Here is a 20,582-nt window from a genome sequence, read left to right on the forward strand (position 1 = left end):
AAAAACAATAATTATACTGAAAAGATTTTCCGAAATGTTTTGAATTTCAAATGTATCGACTAACCCTCAAGTTGTTTTGTACTGGTGTCCCTGTCAGAATAAAATGATGTTTCGCAGGGATCAATCGAAGATTCTTTGCTGTCTTCGTTGCCGTGTTTTTGATTTTATGTCCTTCGTCCAAAATGATGTAATCCTAGAAAAAAGGAAAGGGAAAGTGATAACACGCAAACAGTACTCATTTAACATGAAATGTAAATTTTTTCAGGGTTAGTGAGACTAAAAATTTGAATATCTTTCACCACGATCACAGGGGCTTCTTCTAAAAACGAAACAAACAACACAGACTCTGCAAAAAGCAGATAGTTGGATGGGGGGGGGGGGGGGGTTGGCGATTAAAATTCTCAAAATAATAAATCAAGCATTTTAAAGAAAAGGATTTCGGAAATAGAGGGTTTGTCACTTACCCATGTTAAGGCCCCCAAAGATTCATGGCTGGATACAATTAAACCTGTGGCCAAAAAGAGTCATTGTGAAATTGGAGGTGAAATGTCCTTGAGATGGTTATGAAAATCTCCCTGTAAACCTTAAATCAGGTAAATTAATGACTTCTTCCATTCTTGTATTTTCTATTCCTCTTTATTACTTTCTAAACGTAAATCAAAAGCCTCAAACGGAGAGTTCATTGGGTTCCATGAGCGTTTGTAAATTTTCCCAGTTCCCTGCTGTTTTTTCCGTCCCCTCTCACCCTTTTTCCCATTTTTTCCACATTTGCAATGAGCCAAGAACATGCTGCAATATTGAGATACATCTATTTTATCATTGAAGTTCTTAGACTTCCTCAAAAAACAGTCAATGACTAGCTAGTATCAAAAATTAAACCAAAACAACAAACCATAGGTAGTTAAGCAAACTCCATTTCTTCTTTGTATTTTTTCCAGGTTTCGCATGCGTTCCTTCTTATTTGTCCCATGAAAGGCTCTAACACGAATTCCAGGGGCCCTTATTGAAAAAAAACATATAACTCACTACAACCAAATTACCTCAAAAAGTAGATACAATAATCTTAAATACCCAACCATAAATAATTTTAACCTCAGATTAATTTTTAAATCTGATGAAATTTGCCTGTGTGTGGAAAAAAACTGCTTTGTTTGCCAACACTTTGGGATATGACCTCATCCTGTAACATCTAAGTTCTTGGAATATCATAAGGTTTGGAAATCTGAATACGACTAGCATTTATACTATTGATTGAATTTCCCCAATGCTTTAACCCTTTAACTTTCAGAGGTGAATAAAGTGTAACTTCTCTCTATGATGTCCATACATTATCCAGCAAACAGGTAATGAGAATACTCAAACTTATCAGGGAGAAGGTTTTATCTTGATCTAACACCAAACTCTTGTAACTATTCTACAAGTAAATGTGTAGCAGCCAGAGAGGAGAATTAAGAATCAGATCTTGGGAGTTGAAGGGTTAACTCCTTAAGAGTGACAAGCATCCAGTTTCTCACGACAGTATCACCCCTGAATCAACCATAAAGGTCATGACAATAAAGGAAATGAAGCTCTTTAATATTAAACTATTCAAATTCTCATTTTAGTGCCATGGAAAATGTATAGAGAACAGTATGGAGATTATGCATACTGATGTTAGGGTGTATGAGTTCATAAGATGATGAGTAATACAATAACTCTTCTTCCTACCATTTGCTGAACTCCTTTTCCCAGTTTGGCATCACTGACACTGGCATTACAATCAACACTTTTTTTATGAGCTCTGCATCAAACATCCCAGCAATGAATGATATCACTTGTATTGTCTTTCCCAGTCTGCAAATTAAAATGAATACTAATATCTATCATCTCTTACTGACAATGCTTAACCCTTTGACCCCTAAAAGTGACAAACATCTAATTTCTTCTTTCAATATCACCCCTGAATCACACATAAAGGTCAGGAGAATGAAGGAAATGATCACCAGCTAAAGAGGCTCTTGATTGTTAAACAAATTCTCTTTGTCAGCACCTTAGGAAAAGTATAGAGAACAGTATGGAGAATATGCATACTGATGTTAGGGTGTGGAGGGTTAATGACCTTTAAATTATATTAATTCAAGATAATTGTCCTTAGTTTCAGATTACATTTCCTATTTTCATTTCATGTGATAATAATAGCAGCCTTGAAACACAGTTTATACATTTATCCTGGAACTTGCAGAAGGGATTAACATGAAACTTTTTTTAACAATTTCATCACATCATCCATCAAACAGGTAATGAGAACAGATGATGTTATTGGCTGACGGTAGTGGTCTTGATATAACACTAACTTCTCTGAACTAATTTGCAAGGGAATATGTAGGAGCTACAAGAGAGAATAACTATTCAAATATTGGGAGCTAAATGATCATGATGTACTTACCCCATATCATCACCAAGAATGCCTCCCATGCCTTTCTGGTAAAGATTCCAGAACCAGAGGACACCATCCAGTTGATATGGATACAAAGATTGGTAAATCTCAGCTGGTAAAGAAAAGCCATCACCTACTTCACACATTCCATCATCCTCTTCATCTTCTTCATCTTCTTCCTGTTTATACCTATCTATAGCTTCCTAAGTCACAAATATTCAGAAGTTTTTTTCAACAAACAGACATTTTGAAAAAACAAACAGCTACTGTAAAAGAACTGGTTCAATGTCAGTATGCACCTACCCCTCCCCTGACCCAACAATAGTTAACTGATGACAGGTTAGGATCTATGTTGGGTTAGGGGAGGGGTAAGTGTTCAGTTGCTCAGATAATGACATTGATCTGAAGACTACAACAACTTCTGGTACACTGTGACATCTACCAATCAACTCTAAACAAGACAGTGCAGACAAAAGATCTGTGGTAAACTCTGTACCCGCAAAAAAAAAGAACTCTCAAACAAGAAACCTTTTTTGAAAGGCCTCATATCATATGAAACTTAACCTTGATTTTTTCAATCCTTCTGAGAAGTTTTTCAGATTCAAATATTGCACAAGCTTTCTCAAACAACTGAAGAGCTCGTTCAAGGTGTCCCTGTCTTCCTAACTCTTTGCCTTTTTGGATAAAACGGTTGTACCGTAACTTGTCCTCCTCATTATCATCTGAGTGATCTGAAAAACAGAAGATGTTTATAAATATGAAATGGTGGATTTGGGTAAGAACACGGTTTTGTTGTGTCACTTTGTGCACGTGCTAAAAAGTGTTTACTTTTTAAAATGAGGCTTTGAAAACGGGGTTTCTTTCATGGAGGTTCTGCTGAAATCTAGACTGGTGACGGCTCTACTTAATCTCTAATTTCGTTCGAAGATTTTTTGTCATCTAAAATATCTAATTTTTGGAAAGATCCTCACCATTAGCTCGTTATGCCCCCTCCCCCCTGAGGGATATTGAATACAAGCAATTCATAAGCTTAGATCGCCTGAAAAATTAGCCATCGTTATTATTTCAAAACGAATTAGCAAAATGCAAGCGTATAATTCAAAGCTATCTGAATGAAAACGAATAACCTGAGATAGAAGGTCTGTACTGTTTCTCCTCCTCTGCTTCATGTGTTGTCTCCTGGTGGATGCTAAGGCCTTTTAGCAGCTCTTTGGTAGCATTTAGCTCTTCATTGTAGTTAGCTTCCATCTCTGAGATCATTTAAAACATTATAAGGTGAATAAACAGAAAAGGTTCGAGAATCTGGGAACGCTCCTGTTTGAAGATGGCGCCAATGTATTTCCTCGCACGTGACTTGTTGCAGGCCGGGAGGACTGAGGATGAACTTTTGTTTTGTTTTTACCACTCTTAAATAGAAGAAACCCATATATTTAAATGATCGTCATTGCCAAAGAAGAATATTATGAGGTTTTGTGGCGTTATTTTTGATCGTTTGTGATCACTGCACGTAAGTCAGAAGCCATAATCACGACCTTGCCCTGTTAATCTAAATGTACGTAGGTAACTCACGTAACCCACATCCAAATTACTTACATAACTAACTCAAAAACAGATTCTTAATGTTTCACCGAAGGATGAGGTTTTCATCAATTGTTTTTCAGTGGAGCATGGATGACATCAAAACCCTCGAGATTAGTTATATAATTTATCTCGAAGGTTCTTTATTAATCACGAAAAGATGAGATTTTCTTCAATTGTGTTAATGTTATCAGGTGTGTTCGCCATCTAAAGCTAACGGCGAAAACTTGGCTGAATTAGAAGGAACCTCTTCACTTCAAGGTGAGCTGAAATAGTCCAGTTTCCTCTCGATCGATCGGGAATTTGCAAATTTTTCAGATTTTCGCAGCTTGTCATTTCTGACCTAGTCAAACGTTATTTATTAGATGTTCCCTCATTCGTTCAGTAGCATTATATATGTCGGGTAGTTTTACTTGCTATTTGATATGAATGTTCAATTCGCCCTCAGGTTTCTTAGTTTCCCTTCCAGTGCAATGACTTTCAATGTGATCCATTTTTTAATCGATCAGAACCTACGTCGTCCAAAATTTACACGATCTAGTTGTTATTTGCTCATTATGTATTTTTTTTTAAGTTATTTCTTTGAAGCGGCACCTGAAGTTTCCTCAATGGACAATCTCACGCAAGAACAGCAAGAGATTTTAGACAAAGTTAGTTGATATATATACTTAACAATTTATAGCTGTATTCAACAGTCCAGATATAAATGATCAGCGCATTTAGAATGTTTATTTACAGTATAGAGGTCTGAGAAGTCGGAGCATCCCGTATCCTATTAATTTATGGCCTAAATATCCTGTAAACCGTTAACTCCTGTGGTTTGTACTCCCATAATTCCAGTGCGATACTCTGTAATCTCTATTCCGAATATCCCATAATCTGTTTATTTTTTTCTTCAAGTATCCTGTATGCTGTTAATTTTTCACCCAAATATCCTTTATACCCATAACCCCTAGTGGGGCCTCAATATAGATATGTAAGTTGAGGAAATGATAAAAAGAATGATACTGTAAACCTGAAAGTAATGCTTCATAACAGAATAAAACAATAAAATCCTGACTGCAGAAAATTTAACAAATAGATTCCCCATTTCCCCAGCAGTAGTAATAGATCACTGACGATGTCAAAATGTGGTAAGAACAAAAATTTGCTCCTGAAGTGCAGCTGAGTGTGTCCTGATGTTCCCACCATGTTTTGAGATCATTTGGGATCTATCACTGTTCAGACCCACAGCATGGAATCTATTTGTTTTATGTGATAAAAAATGCTTTTGTACTAACATCATCTGTGTCTGTTCTCCAAAAGATCATGGCAAAGAATTGATGCTTGTATAATTCAGTTCATCAAATAAAAAAAATTTTGTATTAGGACAGGACTAAAAAGAGAACACACAAAATGAAACAGCAATCTTTTCTACTCATTTACAGAGTGTTATTCATGATACAGTTTCAAGTTGTTGTTGCATAAGTTAGCTTTCATTGGCTTTTGATCGGACACCATCTGCTTGAAAGAACATGAGTCAATTTAAAATGGACTCAGTTTTGGAAATGGCCAACAGTTGGATCACAGGAACCTACTGTAAGGACTAAGAGAAGTTTAAAATGCGACCACGAACTGCCATTTAAATCATTAGGATTTGTTAATATTTAATTTTAAGTCAATATTATCTTACCAGATAAATTTGTACCTGTCAGAGAAACACTATAGGAAATAATGTTATCTTTTCCTAGACACATGTTTTATATTACCTTCTGCAATTGATATAGCCAATCACTTTCTAATCGTTTTCATTTTTAAACTATTTTCCAGTTTCGTGTTTGTGTCAGCGATATTTGTCAGCCAAATCATGATGATCACTTTTTGTTAAAATGGCTTCGAGGTAGGTGTAGAATTCTTAAAAAGCTAAAGCTACATCTACCAAGAGGATGCAATCATTCAAATAAATTAAACAAAAAATAATTTAACAAAAATAACAGAGCCAAAAAAAGCCCCCCCCCCCCCCCACTCAAAAATTTGCTGCGCAGTTCCTGGAGATGATCATTACAATTCCATTATGTTGAGATTGTGATAGTTCTTCTCATAGAAATAATGATAATGGTGATGATGATTTATCAAACTTAATGTGATAATTGTTCAGGAAGCATGCTTCACAAGTTGTCGTCAGACTATTTTGTAAAAGTTAAAAGGATCAAGTTAAAATCTGTAGAATGTAAAGGAAAGTTTTGGTAACTTTTCCACAAAAGTCAAAATACAGTATCATTGCATACTGTGACATCAAACAATGCAAGCTTAGAAAAAGGATTAATTTTCAAAAGTATTGTTTGTTTGATTTAAACTAGTATTGCAGTTTTCAAGTCATTCTGCATCAGTAAGACTTAATATACTTGTTTGTCATTTTTTACTGACAGCAAGAGATTTCAGTGTAGAAAAAGCAGAATTCATGCTGAGAGAGGTGATGAATACATTTTGTTGTAATTTGCTTCGGATAGAATTTTTGTCAAAGAAAGTCATATAACATATGTAATGAGTAAGGAACGAAGGAAACTTGTCAGATGTTCTGCCAACTTTCTAAGCCTTTGACCCCTCAGTGTGTTTGGCACCTACTTTTAATTTCTCTCTCTACAATGTCACCCTGAATCACACATTAAGGTCACAGGAGTAAAGGAAATGATTGTAAAACAAATTCTCCTTGTCAGCACTTAAGGAAATTTATGGAATAAAGTATAGAGATTATGCATACTGATGTTTGTGTGTGAAGGATTAAGTCTGAAAAGAACTTATTGGCAATCTCAAGGCCATGAACAAGATTCTTATGTGACAATTGTCTTTCAACTTGCAATGGTCAGCCCTATATTGAAAGTGATTTGTTTACAGTAATCTTAAGAAAGGTTGATGTTTTGTTAAGTGAAATAAATTGTTTTGCTTATAGATATCTTCACTTACATGTATCTTAATTCTGAAAATTGAAAGTTCTCAAATTACTTCATTTTTTTTAGTGAGGACATTTAACTGTTCAGTGAAAGTGATAAAAACTTATAATTTAGTTAGGTTAGTAAATTGACAGGTGCCTTTTTTCATCAGAGCATGAATGTACGCAGGCAGATGAAGCTTGACACTTTGGTGGAAACCTACAAAGTTCCAGAAGTCAGTTAAATTCAATTTAAGTAGTAAATCATTCAGCAAAATTACACTTACTGTCTTTAACAATTGTTATGATAACATTGGTGAGGAGACACATAGGCCAGATGGTCAGTGCACTAGACTCCGGGTTTAGAGGTCTGGGTTCCAGACCTGGCAGGGTCAATGTGTGTGTTCATGGGCAAGACACTAGACTCTCATGGTGCTTCTCTCCACTCACGGGTATTAACCCTTTAATTCCCAAGATCTCACTAGTAATTCTCCTTACTGTCTGCCATACAATTCATATGATGTTAGTTTGGAGAATTTGGAATTGGATCAACTAATAATCCCTTAAGTGATGTTTTCTTTACTCTCATTACTTGTTTGCTTGATATTGTACTGATAGCGTAAGGAGAAATTCTCTCTAGATCACTAGTGGGACTTAAAAGTGTCCTGGCAAATTATCAGGGAAGCCTGGTGAAATGTTGGGGGGGTAGCCTTGTGATGAACTGGCATCCCATCAAGGGGGAAGTAGTAATACTCCTAGCTGCTTCATGTCAAGAAAACCAACATAATCTGTGGCTGGGTGGGACATTTGGCTAACATTATTAAATGACTTCAATTTTCCAAGATAGAAATCATTATTCTTGACAGGTATTGTCAAAATATTATCCAGGAGGGCACTTTGGTTTTGATAGAGAGGGCACTCCAGTTTTCATTGATCCAATCGGACAAATTGACTTTAGAGGTATATTTTTCTCTTGTTATTTACTTAGAATTTTATTAAATTTTATGACTGTATTCAGTAATCTGTATCAGGGTTGAACAAAGAACAAAAATTAACAAGATATTTGGGTACACTGTATTTTTTCACACTCACACAATACCAGTTTGGATAAACAGTATTTCTTTTGCTACCAAACTTAACTTTCAGCCTAACATTATAGATACCTAATTATCTAATTAATATGTTATTTCAGGGTTGCTGGCTTCTGTAAAGAAAAATGAAATTATCAGATTCAAAGCTTACTTAGCTGAATACACACTGTTCCTATGCAGGCAACAATCTTCCAAGGTATGAATAGTTTTCTCTTTCCTTTTTCCTTATAAAAATCCAAGCAAACTGAACATACTCATTAAAAATCCCTAACTAAACCCAAAAATGGTTCATTATGTCATCAAAACCTAATACAGTGAGTCAGAGTAGTTTGAATTTAAAAGTCTATCCTCTAGTATTTATCAGGTTAAGACTTTTCTGGTGATCAGCTTGTGTGAAATGAGATGGTTGGTAATTAGTTGAAATGTTTTGCTGGTGACTGTTTAAGAGCCCTGATTTTACTCTATGTCTGTCTCTTAGCTTGGTAAACGCATTGATCAGGTTGTGATGGTGATGGACATGGAGGGACTTGGACTGAAGCATCTTTGGAGGCCAGGTTTGTGAGCAAAATTCAGGCAGTAAATGTAAAAAAAAACAAGTGGGAGATGTGATAGCCAAAAAGCCCAACAGTTTCTCCATAGGCCTAATACTTGCTGCAAAAAATCTTTGGTTTTTTTTGTTTTTTTTGTTTCTTTTTGCATTCTATTTTCAAGATTGTTATTTATAGTATTGATAGTCAAACATGAAAAAATATCATTGATGAAACTACTCTGTAGTCCAGTAGTGAAAAAATATTCAAGACATTCAGCTCTCATTCATATCACAAATCAGCTGAGGTCATGTGAGGGGCTTCCTTTTTAAACATTCCATCTAGAGAACTTCCTCATCTCTCTGAAGTTGTTATTTTCTCCTGATTTTATTTTTGCATTTTATAAGTTCCTAATTTTTTACCTTATTTCAGGTGTCACGCTTTTCAATAAAGTAAGTATGATTTTTGCATTTTCTTACATTTTCTTAGTTCTTGATATTTTACCTTATTTCAGGTGTCATGCTTTTCAGCAGAGCTTCATTATTGCACTGTTTCTCCTGAAAAGTGTGTTACAAATGCTAAAATGGTGTATTTAACTTTAGAGCTTTATATTCAGAGATTGTGTTGGTGCTGCAGCGTAAACTGTACAATTTTATATTTTCCTATATTTTAAGCTGTGGAACACCAACAAGAATGGAAAATTTATTCTAAAATATTTCCCAAATGTAAATAAATGTCTTTAGTAACCCTGAAGTACAACTTTCTTTCACAGATTACAGCATTTTATGAAGATAACTACCCAGAAATGATGAAGAATATTCTTGTCATTAATGGTAAGTTTCTTCACCTCTCTTGTTGTGAATTTTATGTAAAACAGAGATTCTTTATAGTTCTGCTCTTCAACTATTCAACCAGCCTTTACACTTGCCAATTTCTTGTTGAAAACTTCATTCAAGAGGTCAAACCTGAGATTTAGTTCTCTGGTGAAACTTTGTAAGATTGCTTAATATTCAAATTAGAAAAACCACTCCAGGTTTGCACTACACTGTTAGCAATTAAGTAAATTTTCTAGCAGTTAAAAGGATTTGTTCATTTTATTTCAGCACCTAGGATATTTCCAATAGCATATGCTTTAGTAAAACCATTTCTTAATGAAGTGACAAGAAACAAAGTAAAAATACTGGGAGGTATGAAGTTTCAACATTTGTTTGTTTAAAATATGGGGGAAGGCACAGTTATTTTGTATAAGCACAAGGGACATGTTTAGTAGCCAACATAGAGTTCTTTGGATAGTATTTCTTCCTCTCCAGTCAGGCTGTTAGAGGTTATTCTTAAGATGTTTTTAGGGATTACTACCAAATTGTGGCTCACCTTGTGGGACAGCTTATCTTTGTTTATCTGCCTTCCGCTGTGTTGATCAGTCTGTCTGTCTGTCTGTCTACCTGCATCTATTATTTCTGGCTATTTCTCTGTTTGTCTGCAAGTGCCTTTCTGACCCTGGTAGACTCCAACCAACCATTTGCAGAGCAGGTTCTAATAATAATTGTGATAAAATTTATAGTAGATTGGAAAACTGAGCTTCTGGAGTATGTTGATGAAGACAATCTGCCAGAATATTATGGAGGCACCTGCAAAGATCCTGATGGAGATCCATTGTGCAGATCAAAGGTAGGTTCCAAAAGTTTCCAATCTTAAAACCTGCAAGGGTTCCCATCTGCAGAGTCTAAATTTTTCTTTTCACAAAAGTTGTCAGTTTGTACTTCAGGTTGTCAGAGTTTATTTTAGCTCAGCCCCCCTTAAATATGAGAGTTGTATCATGCAGCTTACTGAGGTCACAGTTTCTACAAACTGAGTTATTTTTTCTTCTTTAAAATTTTAAAAGCTATTTTATAGAGATCAACTTTAGTGTTTCTGTTAACTTACTCTTAATTTGCTTGTTTCTAGATATGTTATGGTGGTGATGTACCAGAATCTTATTACTGTAAAGATTGTGACAAACCTGATACCTGGACAGATGAACAGATGTATGAAGTTGGATATGTCAAGCGAGGAACTGCTCTGAAACTAAGCTTTGAAGTTGATGCACCAGGCAGTATTCTAAGGTATGCTTCTCATGGATACTTAAAATAATTTCTCACTTATATGATTGTTAATTGAATCTTTCTGCCAAGTTGAGTAAGGTAAATTCATCAATATCCTTCTCTTCCTGATACATTTGTTGTTCTTCTAATGTATGATATTTTCAAAAATACTCATTGATATGCATGGTGTACATTTGAAGGCATCATAGCACCGCAAGATCCTCCATCCCTTCCCACCCACCTAACTCCCCCCCCCCCTTGCACATTTCAGAAAGTTAGATTCTCTGAACTAGAATATAACTTTAGAATAGAAATCTTGTTTGTTCTTTATTTCAGTGTGTACCAAACGGCCTATTTTATTTAAATGTGTAAAGTGCAAGGGAATGAATAGTGTTATCTTTAACAGTCAAGCACTAGCCACATGCACCTTTCAAGTACCTATTTTAATCCCTGGCCTCTTGTCATATAAATAAAGGGGGTAAGTTTCTAAAGAAACTGTGGTGCTGCGTCGGTGGGAAAGTATAGCAGGTAATTTAGTGTTGACAACTGAGTTGAAAACGTAAATTGGCTATCGTAAAGGGTAAAAAAGCTGACGTTTCGAGTGTTCGCCCTTCGCCAGAGCGATAACATTGTATCAATCCCTAGGGGAACTCATCTCTCAAGGAATAATGAGGGAACATATCATATGGAGGGATCTACTTCATGGGAGGAACCCGAGGGATCATTTGTCTCGAGGTGCCCCCTCCCCCCCCCCCCTTTGCGGGTTTCCCATTTTCCCCATCTTTGGCACGCAGTATTTACGAAAAAAGAAACTTTATGTTCACAGTTTTGTTAATGTTGTGTGTCTTGTAGTTGGCAGTACAAGTCTGTGGACCATGACATTGGATTTGGTGTCTTCTATTCAGAAAAAGGCAGTAAACATTCCAAAGATTTGGAAGAAAAGGTGAGAATTTACTGTGAATCTTTTTTTTTTGGTTCATTTAACTCAACCAAGCCGTCGCAAGGAGCCACAAAACGAAATTTTGTAGATGATAAATGCAGATTCTAGTTGATTTTATTGTTTTTTTAGAGGGCACGGTAACGAATCTTGCAATCTGATTGGTTCTTTACCCGGTCAGTATTTTCCTATCTCTGCCCACGGGCCACGGTAACGCTTTCGTGAGTCGCCGAGTATATCCCAACTTTCGTTGTCATTTTTCATAAATGTACCTCGTTTTCCGGCTGGGCAGTATTTTTAAGCAAACACGTCGGTCACTACCTCAAGCCGATAAATAACTCATGAATCCTCTCTTCTCTCTCTATCAAATCACTTTGGTTGACAGAAAAATATTGGTTTCAGAAAGAATTTGTATAAACAATAGTGTCATTACGTTGGTTGACAAGCGGCCTAAAAACCTTCTGCAATTAATTTTAATCGTTCACAAAAAGTACCCAGAAAGTTGGAACGTGAGGTATTTGGTTACAGTTAAACTGAACGATGGAACTTTCATTCATTTAATATCTGAATTTTCTCGAGCAATTTGTTCATAGTGAAAGAACGAGTGAAGTTTTAATTTAAGTTCTACAACAAATATACGCTCCTGGTGAGTCTTTCCAATTCCGTTCAATTTGGACATTTGTACCTTAAATTGCACAACAGAAATTGAAGGAATTTTTTGAGAAAAGGCCGCATTACATTCCCTTGTGTCTCGTTGGAGTGTGCCGTTCGAATTTAGTTTTTGTGAAGGAAAGATCAGAGTTAAACACGCCATTACAGCAAACAAACGAGCAAACTCTCACAACTTCAAAATAAAAAGATTGAATTTACTCACAATTAATTTCCTCGCCGTTTACTTAATGAACAGAGGTAAATCTTCGTACATGAATGAATCGTCGATGAGAGTAAATAATACTTTCCGTTAGATCATTAACTGATTTTGAAGAAAACATTGTCGTGACAGTCCTTGCCAAACTATTACTGTTGGTTTTCAAATGTTCCTTCGCTTTTCTTTTTCTTGCGCGCTCTCTAATTGACAGGTGTCAGATTGTGACAGATACTTGTAAATATAATGTTTTAAAGTTTGTTTGGAAGCCTTTTAAATCACCGTTATCGTTACGGAAATGAAAATGTTTCGCTGAGGTATCTCTCTTAAATTTGCATCACCTCTATTTTAACTACCATTTACCCACTCAAAAATTGTTCAGTTTATGGAAGATCTTGCCGTATTTACGGCCATAAATCATTCGGGTTCTTTCGGAAAGAATTTCGTCAAGTTTAAAAACAATAAATATGTTATTTACCGGCTAAGGGTCGGTCCGTATGGTGAAAAACTGTGACCTCGGTCTTGAAAATGCTGCCCTCGGCCTACGGCCTCGAGCAGTATTTTCAAGACCTCGGTCACATTTTTTCACCATACGGACCTCCCAGCCGGCAAATAACATATATGTATTGAACGATGCATTAAGGTGTTAGTTTTTTAAAATATACCTACTGTTACATGGATGATTGGAGCACCCAACAGATGCACGAGGACGATGTCCCATGATGGATATAAGGAAAGGCCATCAGAAAAATTAAATCCTTTAATACACAAAGAATCAAAGAGTTTGGCAAACGATACGTCTCTCGGATAAGGATGTTAAACCGTAGGCCCTGTCTCCTGCATCGTTAAAAGAACCATGCACTTTTTGCTACGAGTGGGGAACGTAGCACCCGGTGTTGTGGTCAGTGTTGATGTTTATACATCTCAAAGATCCATAAGTATTTTCTATATACTGGGGGGGGGCAATAAACGAAGGAAAACAAAGTCTCCTGATGAAGAGAGGGAGGAGTGTAAAAATTGCTTTTGTGGTACCTCGCTACTGTATTACTAGTACTCTACCCAATGAATATGCCGTGTCCTCCCAACAAATTATGTTAGCTGCCTTATAGGAGGAATAGAAGATTAAAAAAATTTTTATTTCTTCAGATTCCAACAGAAAGACGGAACTGTCACTTGGTTCAAGAGGAAGGTTCTCTTCTCTGTGAGAAACCAGGCATTTGTAAGTGCTTTAGGCAATGAGACCAAAAACTTTATCAAGTAGGAGCAGTTTTCCTACTTTTTCGGCGCGCTAAATCAATTTTTTTCCGCTGAATTTTTTTCTGACTCGCCCAACGTACTTCGCTGAAAAGGAAGGACTACTTGTAGTCTAAACATTTCAGGCATTCCTTTTTGTATCACTTCGAGTACTTATTGGTTGGAGTGCATTCCTTCTATGTGTCGTTAAACCAAAGCAATCACAATAGTGAATCAGAACAATCAGAATATATCTCAACGAGTCGTTGAGAACTCAAAATATAAACAAAGGAACTTCCTAAAGTGCGGCAAACTGTGAGAGACCGAGTTGCAATTTGTTTAATTTTGCTTTGATTCATTTAGAGTGTGGCGCACAGTAAAGAAAAACCTAAGGAAACCCATTGGTAAAAACTCCCCCCACCCTCCCAACCATTAAGATGCAAAACTAGTATCGAGAGATTATCAAGGTTACAATATTTAGCCACCGCCAATCACGACTTGGTCGTCCGCGTTTTCCCGCGCTTTACGCGGTTTGCTTTTTTTTCTCCACGAGTTTTCGTTTTATTGGTTCCTCAGGGTATTTTATCCAAATTACTTTCATTTTGGTCTAATGACACTTAATCAAAAAGTGCATAAAAGCTAAACCAACGCAATCCTACTTTTCTAAAATGTGTTAAAGACACTAAAGCCTTTCTCTTCTTTAGAAGAATTTGATGACAAAGAAAATGGAAACTTTCTCAAGTGACATGGTCGCCCATATCTGTTTTATTTTTTATTGCAGAACCATTCCTGTTGCTTCTTCAACCAAGGTTAATCATTTGAATTCTCTTTCAGATATTCTTCGTTTTGATAATTCATACAGTTGGACACGAAACAAAAAGATTTTCTACAATGTGACAATTGTCTATCCGTTGAAAGATTCAAACGGACATGTGGATGTATCTTGATGAACTCAGAATTCCAAGATTTATCATAAAACATTGTAAATCAGCAGTTTGTGGAAACATTTTACGGACTGAAGTTAAACGGGCCGTGAAGAGTTGCTCAGTTTATCGCTTTTACTTAAAGCTGTGAGACTCAGCAGATAAATATCACAGCTATTTATATACTTTTAAATTTTCCTTGGTTTATGGTATAGAAAATGTTTTCGTTCATCGTAATTTTGTAGATAAATGAACGCTTAATCGTTCGTCTCGTAATGTAGAGTAAAACGTTGATATATTTCCTAGGTTTATCTATACATGTAAATATTTATTTATTGAATTATTTATTTGTTTCTCTACTTATCTATTTATTTAAATACCCTACCACTCGTCCCATACTGGATCAAAACTACGAAAGAAAATTAATGCTGACATGATTACCATTTACGAAATTTTAAACGATCGGAAAAGTTCAACAAGAATTCATGCATATGATCAATTTTGAAATTTTGGCAAAGAGGCAACATCCAATTTCCCGTATTTGCGAACAAAGCCGGCCAAGTTGTGATTCTGACGGCATTAAAAAATTTCGAGTAGCTAATATACCTTGTACCATTGGTGCCTTATTTTTTCGTTTATTTAATTGTAGAAAAGGATAACAAATTTACAAATGTGTAGTGTCGAGCAACTGTATCAGTTGTTTATATTTATTTATCTATTTATTTAAGAAATTTTTATCTTCTTTGAATCATAGATTGTAGTGTAACTTTTAGAAAGTTAACTTTTAATAAAAGTAGCTTTAAAAGTGAATTTGATGAGGCGGACAAGTAGTTGTTCTCTTGTTTTTGGACTATTTTAGAAATCGGAAGGGTTGTGTCTAAAACGGGACGGTAGAACAAGAAATTTGACTGTTGTCCCAAATGAAACGATAGAGTCCGAAATTGGACGGTACTGTTCGAAATGGGACGACAGAGTCCGAATATTGAACAAAGGTGTCGAAAATCAGATGGATGTGTCCGAATTCGGACCTGTTTGTCTTATTTTGAACACTACCATCTTTGTACACTTCTGTCCGATGCCAGGCACAGTCGTTAAATTTTGGACTCATCCGTCCGATATCCTAAACTTTTGCGACCTCACAATCCAATTGTTTCGCCTCAAAATCCGTACATAATCCAAATTTTTTTTGACAACTTGGAAACAGAAACAAGGCATCAGTTGATCAGGTTGGAAATCCTCAAGTGTCAGAGAAAACCGTAAGGTGACGAGCACACTGATCACGGCTTCTCTGAATAGTCACAGTTCACGTGGATTATTTCATATGTCGCGTATTTTCGCACATTTTATTGATTTATTTTGCCCTTTTAGCAAAAAATCATGTTACTTCATCCTTAGCTTCTATTTTGAATTCCCTGCTGAACACGGCCACTATCCGTTTGTAAGTCTAACCTAGACACTGTTAAGCATTTGATCCCGAAGAGTGACAAGAGTGACCAGCAGCTAACTCCTCCTTACAATAACATCTCAGAGTGAAAATAATAAGGGGATAAGGGAAATGGTCACCAACTAAAGAGCTCTTAATTGATAAATTCTACTTGTCAGTACTTCAAGACACACAGAGAACAGTATGGAGAATATGCATACAGATGTTAACTCGCGCGAAAACGAGGTAACCCACTGCAAAGGTAGAGAACTGGGCCTGGACGCTCTTCAATATTGAACTGTTGCTATCTTTTTGTGTATAGCTTAATGTCAAGTTTCTTTTTGTTCAGACTTTGTTTTATACCTGAGGAACTTAAAGCGGCTAAAAAATATAAATTGTACAGTGAAAGTTAACAAGCATGATGGTCACTGGCAAGATGTGGCCTTGATACAGTTTGCACACTTTAGCGAGTTGTTTGCAAAATATTTTTCTTGGTTTAGTGGAGAGGATTTGTTGATCGCGGTTACTGGCAAAGAAAGAAGTTCTGGAGAAGATGGTTCGCTTGATTTTCATACTTCACTTTATTTCTTAAACGGTGAAGAGAACGAACAAAGTAGATTGAAGATCTATCATGACTCCAACGACCCGTGTAAGTAAACCTTGTCGACAGTGTTTTCGTTGCAATTGTACCAGTAACTTAATTTTGAGCGGTAAAAATGTGTAAGACTTAGCTTACATTTAAACAAACCTGGTTTGCTGGTAAGAGAGGTTAATCCCGTCGAATAATAGCCGTTCCTTTGTCGGCCTACACATAAATTGTCTTTATTGCCGAGCGTGAGTTTACTTAAGTCCCGTTTTAGACACAGTACCGAGCAATACCTGAGCTTGATGTGCTATCATACGGGCACAGTTCAATAGACGAGTATATTTATGTAACGTATTGTTAGTTTAAAACGCATTTTCCGTCAGAGTAGACCGATCAAATCCGCTAGATAAAGCCAAAGAAGAAAACCCATCTAACGATAGCATCCTCAATGTGTTTTTTTTTCCTTGGTCTCGTCCTCAGCCTACTCCAGCTCCTACAGCAATCAGTGACCCGGCGCTATCGACTGCTGCGATTGTCATGATCGTTGTGGGAGTGTACTTAGCGCTTGTCGCCCTCGTCCTCGTAATAAGGCAATGCTTAAAGGTAAGTACCAGATTTTTTTATAACTCGTACCATTTAAAACAAAGGCACAGGCTCAATTTCGCCCACGATTTTCTTTTAGCTATGAAGTTACACGGAAATATTGTCGAAATGTTGACCTCAGAGAACTGCTCTTTCAAATTAATTATTATATTTCGGGTATGTGGATGGAACACTGGATTTTTTATCTACATTCCCTCCTCACCCTTGCCCATGGAAGGCAAAATTTGTGACAGGGTTTGTTCGAATATTATCTCTAGGAAGGTGACAACATTTTGAACCCCTTTGATGCAGTTTTCAGAGGTGCCGACAATCAACAATGGGGTGTTGGAATTTGGCCTTCCACAGTGGGGGGTTTAGACTGTGTGTAGAGTAATTTTATTTGTGTTTTGCAAGAAATCAGGGATCATGCTGGTTTTGAGTTACTTTAGTCTGTCATTTTTCTGGAACTTTTGTACCACTTTCTCAATTAATCAGATGCAAAACTCAACCAGTAGCAATTAGCTCAGTTGCTTTTAATGGCGGTTCAGGTAGTTTGCTTGTTTTTACCTCAAGTTTTCATCAGCTCCTTGTGATATTTTCCTTCTGATTCTATGCTACTGAGTTGAAAAGTCCTATGAGCCTCTTGGCCTAAAAGTTGCTCAAGTTTATCTTGGTTTCCATTTATGGCATGAAAAGACTGGGAATCTTACAAGTCTTCCCCCCTCCTGGAAAGGATGCTTCCCCGTTACAGCTGACCCCTCCCCCTCCCTCCCTCCCTTAGGAATTTGTCAGGTTTCTTTGCTGCCTATTTATACTCTTGGCTAAAGAGAAATATTGATTGTAACCCAGCCGATGATACTAGCACCAGGATCTCTCAATTGGGAGCCTAGTATATTAACCACCATGTCACTATACCTCTCACCATGAAGATTGTACATAATTCATATTACCTGTAATTCACATATATTCGTTATTTTTCAATGAACAGTCTCAAGGAATAAGTATCTGCCCAACGTGGATATCAGAGCTATGCTGTGGATGTTGTGCAAATGACAATGATGCAGAGAGATGCTGCCTTTGTGCCTGCTTTGTGGGAATGGCAGAAATGTGTGATTGTTCTACCCCAAGTAAAAAGTCTTGTTTAGACAGTGTGTGTCCTTCAAAACAGGTCAGTAAAGTCATTCCTCACCATCTAAATTTCTGTATAGTTGACACAATTAAAATTAAATCTATTACCCTCCCAAAGCTCAGGAAAATATCATGATATTTAGGTATAAATTTAGACATCAGGAAGTTGTGGGTAAAGATTTTCAGTGACTGATCCATTTTTTACTTTGAGTGATTTTTTTGTTTTCCTTTTAGTGGTGTGATAACACATTCTGTTGCTGTATGAATGCTGAGCCTGGTGGTGAACTGTGTCAGGACTGCCAAGGACCACAGTGCGCTGTATGTTATTACATTCATAATCACACAATTATTTTGTTGCAAACAGCAAGCTCTGTGCTAACAAGTTTATTTGCATTTTTTTGTCTTGCAGTGTGGTGATTGCAATTGTGCTTGTAACTGTGCCCTACCAGAGTGCAATTCTATCAATTGCATTTGCTTTTCAATAGATCTGGGGGGTGAGAGTCAGCAACAGCAACAGATGATGCAACAGCAACAGATGATGCAACAGCAACAACAGATACAACAACAACAACAACAACAACTACAACAGCTTCAAATGCAGCAACAGCAATTTCAACCACAATCATATCCAAACTATCCAAGATAACAAGAAAATCTTTCTCAGTTTATGCATTCTTGCAGTTGGCTTGGCTGGCTATAAGTTTAACTATAAAAAGATGTTTTAACTCTGTGTGTAATATTAGGCTTGATTTTCACTGTGTCAGAGACTGTTCTTTGAATCTAAGGAAAGAAGCATGGGATCATTTTCCACACAGCAGCTTGTTATTAACCTTTGTGTTGTAGAGCCTCTTTTTTAAAACATAGTTCCTTCTTCTTGAGGAAACTCAACTATTATAGAGGTGTTTAACTCAAGTCCTGAGTTACACCAGCATTAGAGATGTACTGCATTCTTTTCACCATAAGTGTGATGCTAGGCTACTCTTCTCTCTCCTCTTTAAAACTATTTCCCTCCCTTTAGATACTCATAGGGGACACCAGAATACAAAATGTAGGATAACTCCACATTCAATTCATCTATACCAAATCCATTTGCGAAAGAATACTTTGTGCAAAGTCGTCCAAACTTGCTTACCTTACTTCTTTAATTTATTAAATCATTGTAATTAATAATTAAAGTAAGTTTAGTTCTCAAAGCAGGAGCCCAGAAAGCTTGCAGGTCCAAGAAGTCGACATGAAAGATTGACACTGATTCTCACTTATCTAAGGTTCTGAAATGCTGCCTAAATGAAGTTTTAATTTTTTTTAGGTATTGACAGCATTTTTTTTTCATTTTCCCAAATAAGTGTGGCTGTGGTAATTTCTTAGATGTAAATTTTATATGTAAATATGTAAATTTTATAATGTATTTTCATTATGAAAAGATAGACTGAAGATTATTTAACTGGCACATAATTTAGATCTTCTAGTTCTAAAACATGCCAAGCTAATAAAGCATTGCCATAAAGAAAAAATGTACTTTTAACTATTTTTGCTTCTCAGAACTACAGCAATTTTTCCCTTTATAACCACTCTTCATTACACTCACGAGATGAAATCTATCTGCCAAAGTGACATATACACCTCTCAAATAGAGCAAAAGGAACAATTAAGTGGAATAACATCTTTCAACTGCACAAAATAACAAAATGTCCAAGGTAAAAAGTCACTAGGTAAATAATTTCAAAACAAGAGAAGGCAGGTCCCCACCCTGTCCCCCATGTTTCTGCTACTTTTGCCTTTGAGAGTGCTGTTGATCAGCAACCTGCATAGGAAACCCATTACTAAACTTGACCATTGGCAATCAAGACAGAATTTCTCCTTAAGATATTAATGTGAAATAAAACATACAAGTAATGGGAATAAAGACAAAGATCAATGTGCATGGCGGTGAAGAAATGAATGTGAGATCCTCGCACCTACGAACACTACTGAACTGGTAGCTGAAATAAGACTTGAAAAAAATTAAGGCCTGTACAGGATTTGAACCCATGACCTCTGCGATACCGGTGCAGCACTCTACCAACTGAGCTAACAAACCAACTAGGAGCTGGTCCATATGTTGGGTCCAAATAAACCATCCAAGTGATGAAAAATGATTTTAGATATCAAATTCATATATGTGCACTGCAGTGAAGTAACAAATATATGAGATCCTCACAGCTAAGAATACTACTGAACTAGTAGTTGAAATAAGACCTGAAAAAAATTCAGGTCCATACTAGATTTGAACCCATGACCTCTGCGATACCAGTGCACTGCTCTACC

General features: G+C 36.4%; 3 protein-coding genes across 6 annotated transcripts in view; 2 read left to right on the forward strand and 1 right to left on the reverse strand.

The window, feature by feature from the left end:
- The window catches only part of LOC113672250 (DNA excision repair protein ERCC-6-like), a 15,536-nt gene extending 11,555 nt beyond the window's left edge, over window positions 1-3,981 (reverse strand). Inside the window, exons 1-7 of one of the 2 annotated variants that reach the window (XM_089190468.1) lie at window positions 3,544-3,981; window positions 2,981-3,147; window positions 2,426-2,619; window positions 1,708-1,833; window positions 893-999; window positions 465-508; window positions 65-193 (exon numbers count right to left, since the gene is read on the reverse strand). In XM_089190468.1, coding sequence (XP_089046594.1) covers window positions 65-193; window positions 465-508; window positions 893-999; window positions 1,708-1,833; window positions 2,426-2,619; window positions 2,981-3,147; window positions 3,544-3,676 — 900 coding nt within the window. In that variant the 5' untranslated portion in view covers window positions 3,677-3,981. The remainder of the gene's footprint in view (window positions 1-64; window positions 194-464; window positions 509-892; window positions 1,000-1,707; window positions 1,834-2,425; window positions 2,620-2,980; window positions 3,148-3,543) is intronic. The other variant, XM_089190469.1, reaches the window with a different exon arrangement.
- On the forward strand, window positions 3,791-15,369 carry LOC113672253 (SEC14-like protein 2). 3 transcript variants are annotated; one of them, XM_027188536.2, is made up of 17 exons: window positions 3,791-3,923; window positions 4,189-4,255; window positions 4,569-4,644; window positions 5,804-5,873; window positions 6,403-6,446; window positions 7,076-7,138; window positions 7,769-7,862; window positions 8,095-8,189; window positions 8,472-8,547; window positions 8,953-8,972; window positions 9,293-9,353; window positions 9,624-9,707; window positions 10,082-10,188; window positions 10,465-10,622; window positions 11,454-11,544; window positions 13,550-13,622; window positions 14,471-15,369. In XM_027188536.2, the coding sequence occupies exons 3-17, from the start codon at window positions 4,603-4,605 to the stop codon at window positions 14,581-14,583; spliced, it is 1,191 nt and encodes a 396-aa protein (XP_027044337.2). In that variant the 5' UTR covers window positions 3,791-3,923; window positions 4,189-4,255; window positions 4,569-4,602; the 3' UTR covers window positions 14,584-15,369. The 3 variants fall into 3 exon arrangements, with proteins under 3 accessions (XP_027044337.2, XP_027044338.2, XP_089046597.1); XM_027188537.2 differs by having other exon boundaries at window positions 10,085-10,188; XM_089190471.1 differs by having other exon boundaries at window positions 3,890-3,968.
- Window positions 15,370-16,219: 850 nt separating this feature from the next.
- Window positions 16,220-19,789, forward strand: LOC113672255 (uncharacterized). Its single transcript, XM_027188540.2, has 5 exons — window positions 16,220-16,631; window positions 17,049-17,171; window positions 18,139-18,318; window positions 18,513-18,596; window positions 18,688-19,789. Exons 1-5 carry the CDS (start codon window positions 16,614-16,616, stop codon window positions 18,922-18,924), a joined length of 642 nt encoding a protein of 213 aa, XP_027044341.2. The 5' UTR covers window positions 16,220-16,613; the 3' UTR covers window positions 18,925-19,789.
- The last annotated feature ends 793 nt before the right edge of the window (window positions 19,790-20,582 follow it).

Source organism: Pocillopora damicornis, chromosome 12, assembly GCF_964200805.1.
Source record: "Pocillopora damicornis chromosome 12, jaPocDami1.2, whole genome shotgun sequence".
Classification (NCBI taxonomy): domain Eukaryota; kingdom Metazoa; phylum Cnidaria; class Anthozoa; order Scleractinia; family Pocilloporidae; genus Pocillopora; species Pocillopora damicornis.

Excerpts from the sequence above, each read along its gene's own strand:
- LOC113672253 (XM_027188536.2), top strand. The coding sequence starts at position 4,603 with ATGGACAATCTCACGCAAGAACAGCAAGAGATTTTAGACAAA. Across the intron at positions 7,139-7,768 it reads AAACCTACAAAGTTCCAGAA|GTATTGTCAAAATATTATCC; the intron begins GTCAGTTAAATT and ends TATTCTTGACAG. Across the intron at positions 7,863-8,094 it reads CGGACAAATTGACTTTAGAG|GGTTGCTGGCTTCTGTAAAG; the intron begins GTATATTTTTCT and ends ATGTTATTTCAG.
- LOC113672255 (XM_027188540.2), top strand. Across the intron at positions 17,172-18,138 it reads TAATAAGGCAATGCTTAAAG|TCTCAAGGAATAAGTATCTG; the intron begins GTAAGTACCAGA and ends TTCAATGAACAG. Across the intron at positions 18,319-18,512 it reads GTGTGTGTCCTTCAAAACAG|TGGTGTGATAACACATTCTG; the intron begins GTCAGTAAAGTC and ends TTTTCCTTTTAG.